Source organism: Talpa occidentalis, unplaced genomic scaffold (assembly GCF_014898055.3).
Source record: "Talpa occidentalis isolate TD23 unplaced genomic scaffold, MPIMG_talOcc4v2.1 talOcc4.8, whole genome shotgun sequence".
In the NCBI taxonomy this organism is placed as follows: domain Eukaryota; kingdom Metazoa; phylum Chordata; class Mammalia; order Eulipotyphla; family Talpidae; genus Talpa; species Talpa occidentalis.
In genome coordinates, this window is record NW_023605194.1 from 26,080,404 (window position 1) to 26,088,701 (window position 8,298).

The 8,298-nt window shown below is 53.8% G+C and overlaps 1 protein-coding gene across 2 annotated transcripts; it reads right to left on the reverse strand.

Annotated features, from left to right (window-relative positions):
• Positions 1–273: 273 nt before the first annotated feature.
• Positions 274–3,918, reverse strand: LOC119234353 (cytochrome P450 26A1). Of its 2 annotated transcripts, none has more exons than XM_037497239.2 (7): positions 3,639–3,918; positions 3,259–3,483; positions 2,722–3,012; positions 2,476–2,634; positions 1,799–1,933; positions 1,089–1,241; positions 274–806 (listed from the first exon to the last, which is right to left on the reverse strand). In XM_037497239.2, the coding sequence occupies exons 1-7, from the start codon at positions 3,825–3,827 to the stop codon at positions 465–467; spliced, it is 1,494 nt and encodes a 497-aa protein (XP_037353136.1). In that variant the 5' UTR covers positions 3,828–3,918; the 3' UTR covers positions 274–464. The 2 variants fall into 2 exon arrangements, with proteins under 2 accessions (XP_037353136.1, XP_037353137.1); XM_037497240.2 differs by having other exon boundaries at positions 2,722–2,886; positions 3,639–3,855.
• Positions 3,919–8,298: the final 4,380 nt, after the last annotated feature.

Here is an 8,298-nt window from a genome sequence, read left to right on the forward strand (position 1 = left end):
ACCACCCCCAAAAAATCTTTTAAAAACTTTGGGGAAAATAGGGAATCAAAATGACAATAGAAAAATGTATGTAGCTTTGGGTAATGTACACGTATAACATATATTTTCTAGAAAAACAGATAGTATCTTCTTCACTGAGACCTTATCTGCACAGATGACAAAGTCATGCATGTAGATGTTTAGAAATTGGTTAAATATTGTAAAATATACTAAGTGCAAATATTGAACTGGTTAGTTTCCCCTATAGGAATCTTAAATGCAAGACAAGCACCTTTCAAATGTTACTTTATTTGGAAACTATACAAATTCATTATTTTGATATTTAAAGATTGTGGTATTATAGTAGAGTCACATAAATATTATAATATACATTTAGAAATTAAATATAATAAAATCAACATGACACTATGGGAAAACTCCCAGGTACACTTCAAATGAGTCCACTGTCTAGACATTGGGGCCCATCAGATTTCCCCCTGGAAACGGGTGAACCTTGCAGGGAGATCATCCACAGGGCACACGGTGGGACTGGTCTTCATGGTAGGAGGTCCATTTAGAAGTCTCCAGTCACAATGCCTGGCCAGCTCCACTGTAAATATTTTGAGAAGAATTTTTGCAAACTCTTTCCCTACACAGCTCCTAAGGCCTCCTCCAAATGGAATGAAGCTGAATCTGGAGGCATCCTCTGGGTGAGGCAGCATAAATCGGTCAGGATTAAATTCCTCTTTGTTGGTGAAGATATCTGCCACCTCATGAGTATCACAGATACTGTAGATAACATTCCAGCCCTTGGGAATCTGGTATCCCTGCAAAAGATTATGAAGTCCATGGACTGACAAACTGTAATTTAACTTTCAACAACAAAAGCTATCACTGATATCACTGGAGGAGTTATGAGTTAAAAGAAAGGTGGGTTATTGGGGGGGGGTGCAGAAAGAACAAGACAAAGACATTCAGATATCTTGTGTCCATATGGGTCAGGATAATATTATCAAAAGCTTAAGAAATGTAAGGTAATGCACAGGGAAGTAAGGGAAGATTTAAAACCACAAGAGAAAGGGGCTGGGGAGAGAGAACTTTTAACTTACATTTAATTCAAAAGTCTTAAGAGCAACACGAAACCCCCCTGGAATTGGGGGATTCAGCCGAAGTGTCTCTTTAATAACACACCCAATGTATTTAAGCTGTTCCAAAATTTCCATGTCCAACTTGTTGTCTTGATTGCTCTTGCAAAGTAAACCCTATCAAAACAGTCATATAAAGGTGAACAGTTATTTTGTGCTCCAATAAAATCAACCCAGCAGATGTAAACAGGGCTTAAGTGGCTGCTAAACCCAAAGGGCCCCATGATGGGAGAGCGTGATGGGGAAGAACAACCAGTGACCATTTGCCTTCACCCTTTGGCCCAAATCCATGATTTACAATTCCAAAAGAATGCTGCTCACAGGACCACCAAGCTTCTCCCCATCACCACCTCCAATGCCAGCACCACCTAGGGATCCCCCCTTGATGCCCTTGAACACACAAGTCCAAGAAAGTGACTCTCCAAGATTCTGAAAAAGTGGAGATGGGCCAGGAATACAAGGTCAAATCCTGCCCAGTGGCACCACAGCTCAAGACGCCTTCCTTTCTATTCAAAAAGCTAATTCTTTTTTTTTTTTTACTGGCCTCCCACCCCTTGACCCTGCATTTGCAAAATACTCAAGAGAAGGCATCACACTTAGTTAATTGGAAGTTGGCTGAGAAGCAGCTGAATTTCTTCAGCTAATGGAAACCCTCAACCCCAGAAACCCCCTACCTTACTCTTCAGCTCTTCCCGAACTTTCTGGAGAACATGTGGGTAGAGACCCAGGTAAGTGATCAGAGATGTGGCTGCACTGGCTGTAGTATCATGTCCTCCAAAGAGGAGTTCAGTTGAAGTTTGCTTTAGTGCCTACAAAAAAAAAAAAAAAAAACCAACGTTTTTACAGGTCTGCATGCAATTTTACTGAACGATTTCTCGGAACCAACTGGGGGTTCTGGAAGGAAGAGAAGGGCCAAAAGTTTGCTGACAGAAAGTCAAGGAAAGCAACATTTTCAAATAAAATGCAAAGTCCTTTTAGTTCAGCTGGAGTAGGAAAGTCAGTAAGATCCCTCTCTCCTGGGGACTCCTAAATTAAAAGTCATAGCTGCATCAAAATCGCCCAACATTCTTTATCTGCATTTTGCAAATTGCAACTTTCCCTTCAAAATCTGGAAGGGCAAGAGGATGCCCTTTGTTCCGTTGCAGCCTCTTCCACTGCTCTCCGGACCCGGTGTCTCCACCTTCTTCACCTGGTGTTTCAACCTTCCGAGTCCCCTCCCTGGGATCTGAACCCCGCTGACTGTCCACTCCGGCAAGCTGAGCCGCAGGCAGACTCTTAGAGGACCAGAGGACCCGCTCATGGAAAGCCAGGGGACCAACTCCTCAGTGCCTTTCCCATAACTACCTCTCACCTGCATGTCCAGCCTCTCTCCTCTCTCCCACGAATGCTCGATCAGCAGCTGAAGCACATCTTTGCAACCCCCGCCCGCCTCCGCTGTCCGCAGTCCGCAGATCTTAGCGCGAATGTTCTCCTCGATGCGCGCGTGGATGAGGTTCCGCGCCTTCATACCCTGGGCGCAGAGAGCGCAAGGTAGTGAGCAGACGCCCGGCACCCCAGTCCACCACCCCTAGCTCCGCACCTTGCATGCATCCCTTACCCGGTACAGCCCGCTGAAAGGCACGTCGATGGGCAATGAGAAGAGATTGCGGATCATTTCCTCGAAGGCCTCCACCAGCTGCTGCTCTGCGTCCCCGCCGCTCGCCAACCCCGGCTCGCAGCCCAGCAGGATGCGCATGGCGATGCGGAACATGAGGCGCTTCACCTGGGGGTAGACCAGGAGGCCGCGCTCGCCGCAGCTCAGCCACTGTTCCAAGCAATTGCCTACTTCCTCCGCGATCACCGGCACATAGCACTGGAGCGCCTCGCGGCTGAAGGCCCGCATAATCACCTGAGCCCCAGGAGGGAGAATGTTAAAACCGGGCCCCTCCCGCCCCTCTCACATTCTAGGGTCTCCTTCCTGACATCCCCAAGCCCGCCAGACCCTAGGCACTTCTCGGCTGGGAAAACTAATCTGGAAGTAAGAAGCTCCTAGTCAATGCCCAATGCAGCCTGTGCTCACCCACCATCAATCTACCTGAACAGCTCCAGCAAAAGGTCCCCTTTCCCGTCGTGAAGCAGCCACCCCCACCCTCACCTTCTTGCGCTGCTTGTGCGAGGAGTCGTGCAGGCTAGAAAGGCAGCCAGAGCCCAGGATGGTGCGCACCGACGCAGGCCAGTGGACCGACACCAGCCGGTGCTCCCCGAGCAAGATGCGTCGCACGTTGTCTGCACCCATCACCCGCACGGTGGGCCGCCCGAACAGATGCGTCTTGTAGATGAAGCCGTATTTCCTGCGCTTCATCTGCAGGAATTTTCTTCGCTGCCGGAGGAGAGAAGCGGGCGTGAGGGGGCGCCGAGGAGCGCCGCGCCACGGTCTATCCCTGATCCCAGCCTGTGTCACCTCCCGCCCTGGGGCGCCCACCCGGGCTTCGGTGGAAGTTGGTGCCGAGCCAGTCCCGCCCCAAGCTTCCTTACCTGTAACACCATCTGCAAGGTTTCCCCAAAGAAGGGGAACCCCATAGTTCCGGGGGGCAAAGGGAGGGCACAGCTGTGGTCGCGGCTGCTCACGCAGTAAAGGTCCCAGAGCTTAATCGCGGCCAGGAAGAGCAGCAGCGGGAGCACGAAGGTGCAGAGCGCACTAGCCAGCAGCGCCGGGAGCCCCATCGCGCGCCACGGCCTCCCGCGCCACCTGCCGCCGTCTCCAGCGCTCCGAACCCTGCGGCGCGCCCGCTTTATAGGCGGCCCAGGTTGCTGCCCACGTTACCTTGGTCAGACAAATTAGTTCACCCAAAGTTCATCTTTAATTGCGGATTGGGCCCCTGGCTCCTCCCCCCCCGCGAGGCACTGCCCAAAATCTTTAACCGTTTGTTAAGCGCGGAGGCACAGGAGGCTGCGGCGGTTTCCCTCCGAGCGCGCCTCCTCCCGAGGTGCGGGGTTAGGAGCAGCCGCCTCCCCCCGGTTAGGGCGCGCGGAGCTCCCGGACCGCGGCTGGGGCAGAGCCGGGCTCCGGGGAGCCAGAACTACAAGCCTGGGGCTTCCCGCCGGTCTCTTTGGAATCCCTCTGGCTGGACCCGACAGGCAGTCCCAGCCCGGGGCTGCCTTCCCTGGCTTTCCTTTTATAGGCGCGGGTGGGCTCCCTTCCACCTGCTGGGGAAGCAAAGGGAACTGCATTCAGGGGCGAGTCCAGCTCCTCGTCCCACGGGTGGGAAAACTGAAGTCCAGAACGCAGAGCAAAACCGCAGGCCACCCTGGGCTTCCGAAGATCCCACGGAGGAGCCCTGAGCCAGGATCCAAGAGAGCGCGGTCGGGAGTGAGACCCGAGCGGCTGGTGTTTGAGCCCCTTCTCCAGCCCCTCCAGGAGGCCAGCACTCGTCCTGTCTTGAAAGGTTCTGCTCAGGGATGCAAGAGTCTCCAGGTCTCTGAGAACCCTGCGGGGGTTTTGGCGCAACCCCGCACAAATCAGACGCGAACTCCGATGCCCCCGTAGGGGACCTCAGGGGCAATTCATCCACAGCCCACCAAGCAGCATGCTAAGATCTGGCCTCGGCCGGCAGATTCTCAGGGCCCTGGGGCTTGCAGCCCAATTAAGCAGGGGGGAAGAGGGTTCCTAGCCCTGGCAGGATAAAGAGACAAAAGAAAGCAAGCCCTGGAGTCTGGTTTCCGAACTCGGTTCCGTCTGTGCTTTCATGACCTTGGGGAGTCCTCACGCATCCTTACACCGGTTTCTTCCTCCTCAATAGGGAGGCGATCATTCCCGACTGGTCTGTACCTCGGGGTTTCGAAAAGGGGCCTCTGGTTGCAAGTACTTTTTCTAGCTCCCGGCACTTGGACTGCTTTACCGGGTGACCTGGGCGCGGGACACAGGAGGCCTCCTCCGCGCTCCCGGTTCCACCCAGAGTAAAACCATCCAGGTGGGAGGGGTGCTCGGTCCCAGGCTTAGACCGCTAACCGGAGTGCTGAGGAAATCCGTACCGAGAAGCGGGGAGGGAGGGAGGTTTCTGACCTCCCAATAACTCCATTTCCCCCAACCAGTTGCTACTGCAGCCAACGCCTGGGCTCAGGCACTGTGGGAGACGCACGTGCGCCCTCGGCTTCCCACCTGGCCGAGCCGCACCGCTTCCACCAGCCGGGGCCAGCCGCCCCCCAAGTTTGAGCGCTGAACGCACCGGTGGGGCAGAAAACGAAACAGAATGGTGTAGGTTTGTTTAAAAATTGGACACCGGCTCTCAAAGGAGTGCGCCTTATGCGCCGAAGGTGTTTCTTGGAGGTGGAAAACTCTTTGATCTTGGGGAGCTGTTAAATACTTGGCCCGCGGTGGGCACGGTAGCCCCCAAACCAGGCGAGATAGGAAAATGTCTGCGGGCTGGTAGGGAGCTGCACAGTCCCGCACGCTTCCAGCCCAATCGCCACAGGGCATATTTCGGAGTCTCTCGGTATTTTCCATAACTCTGCTCAGCGTTTCAGAGGCTCTCAAGACGGATCTCTCCCACTGCCATTTCTTGCAACGATCCGGCGACATAAACAGTACCAGCCAGCTTCTGGCACCGCCAGGATCCAGGGCTAGAATCGCTGGAGGTAATTCTCAGAAACCCCGGGCCCGCCCCTTTCTGGACAGGGCCTTCAGCGGCGGAGCAAAGCTGGGATGGGGGCGTGACCTGGGGCCCATTCCCAGTCCTGGGGCCTGACCCGCCTGTGACCCCTGCGGGCCGGACCGTGACATCCGAGTGAACCCTGCAGGGCCACCTCGCCAAGTTCAGCGCCCGCCGGGTCACCAGATGAACGGGGCCTGCGCGATGGAAATTGCCACAGGGAAAAAAAATGCTCTAATCTATCTGCCCATCGAGACCCGCGGGGGCGTCCGGCGGGGAGGGGAGGGGCGCGGGCCTCTGGCAGAAAAGGATTGAATGGGAGAGTGCAGATCACTAAGAAACATCTTGAAGTGGGGACTGGGTCAAAAAGATGATCCACCTAATAAGAACTTTGATCTAGAAACTCTGCCAGGTTTTCTTGGATGGTGGTGGGCTGGGAGGAAGTTTGGTTCACTGGAAAACAAATGTTTCCAAGATATTCACACAACAGCCGCCCCGCTCCTACGGGGTGGGGGTGGGGGTGGGGGAGTGGTTTCTCTGCTGGGGGCAGGGGAGTAAGAACCCGGAGGTAGACGCGAGTTGGGTGAGCTAAAGGCTCTGAGGTTCTCCCTCCCCCACTTTGGCCCTATCTCCAGCTCCCCAACGCTAGGGCACTTGTTCCCATCTCAAGCTTCTATACCTGCCCTTCCCTCTGCTTAAGACAACACTCTCCCAGGTCACCGAAGTCTCTGGGCTTAGCCCCCAGGCACTCTGCACTATAGGCCTGTTTTCTTTTCTCCAAAAGCACTTATCACAAAGGGACACATTCTTGCCCTTTTGTTTGCTAATTTATTTACTGTGGACCTCCTCGGTGTGACTATCCAGTCCAGGGTGGCAAGAACCGAAGAATCTGGAGCTCAGATATCTCTTGAAATTAATGAAAATGATGCATCAATGAGAAACTGGAGTAACACTGGAGTTATACCCCAGAGCAGATAAATCAGGTTTGTTAGAAACAGCAACACTGTACCGGCTCCTGAGAGGCCCCCTCCATATCTTTCTTTTCTCTGCACATCAGAATCAGTCCCAAGTTCTGGTCCTCCCACCAATTCACCTGAACTGGAGTTTCTCAAGCCAGGCAGTGGCCTCATGAGCACCCTGAGGGCAGGCCGGGCTGACATTTATGCTGGCCTTGGGGCCTCTGAGCCCAGGGCCTGGCGCCAGGCCTGTGGTCAGCAGTGGACCAATGAGGGTTATGGCAGTGTCAGCCTCGCTTTGGAAGGGCTGTGTGCTCTTGTTTTGCCTAACCAGCCCATACCTGTTGCTTCCCCCTTTCTTTCTGCCCCCAGGAGCCACCTTAAGCATGAGGTCTGGAGGGCTCCAGCTTCCTTCTGGTTCACTAAGGGGGTCAGCTCAGCCTGGGGGGCAACTTCCCTGGCTCACCAATACAGTCCAGTTGTCCCAGGCCTGACTGAATAAGGGTGGCAGGTTGAAGCGGGCTTTTGGGAATGGTGACACTGTGGGCTCTTGGCTTTGATTTAAACACTAGTAGGAAATTCTGCACTGGAAAGGTCCAGAGAAAGTCCTTAAAGCAACGCAGGGTTCACTATGAAAGGACAATATGGCTGAGTCCTAAAGTGGTGGCCACCATATGTGGAGGAGGGGGTAAGTGGTGGAGTGGGGGAGAGCACTGGCAGACAAGTCAGAGAGCCCAATGCTGGCTCCTCAGGCACATCTTTGCCACAGTTTCTCCTCTGTAAAAAGAGAAGATTGCAGTTTGTAAATCTGAATGTCCCTGCTGCCGCTTATGGAGATAATTTACAGCCCCCAGGTTTATGCTCAGGAAGGAAGCATAAAAGCCTAGCCCATCTTTGGGTATTCACTGGTTGGGTCTCTCCTGGGTGTCCCCTAACCCCAACCCCATGCCTTCCCCGAGGAAGCTCTTGCCCAGATAAACCCTCGCCTCCTCACTCAACTAGAGGCAGGAAACTATTACTTGACCTTCCTGTTTTGGGTACAAATATCCCAAACCTCTCGGATTATATTATCTCAACTTCCCATGAAAATAATCCGGTCTGAAACATTTTGGGGTGCTTATTTCCCCTGTATAAACGAGAATAATAAACGTGTTCTTGAAGTAGAAATTTTTCTTTAAAGAAGTCACCAGCAGAATCCGGTGATGCTGAGCCACTTAGAGCCCCGGAAGCGCGCACGGTTCTGGGTTTCCGCTGAGACGCGCACAGTGGCCACGACGCCCCAAACCAAGGCCAGCTGCCCGAGGGCCTTCCGTTAGGCGTCTTAGTGAGTCTTCCTATGGCCCAAAGCCGGACCAGGGATGCGCTCCCTGCGCTGCCCCACCCCACTTCCTGGCAAGCTGCGGGTCCCGGCCCAAGCGCTGGGTCTCGGACACTGTCCACGAGGCGCAACCCTCCCTGCAGCCCAAGCTCCCTCTCTCGGATACGGAGCAGGAAAATGAGGCCCCTTAGCGTCTGATGAAGGGCTGTTCCCTCTAGCCAGATCGTGGGAAGGATTCAGAAGCTCCATCTTAACCTTTGCTTCCTCGGGGC

Coding starts and splice junctions, on each gene's coding strand:
- LOC119234353 (XM_037497239.2), bottom strand. CDS start 3,827: ATGGGGCTCCCGGCGCTGCTGGCTAGTGCGCTCTGCACCTTCGTGCTC. Junction 3,484..3,638: donor CCTTGCAGATGGTGTTACAG/GTAAGGAAGCTT, acceptor CTCCTCCGGCAG/CGAAGAAAATTCCTGCAGAT. Junction 1,242..1,798: donor GGGAAGAGCTGAAGAGTAAG/GTAGGGGGTTTC, acceptor CTGTTTTGATAG/GGTTTACTTTGCAAGAGCAA.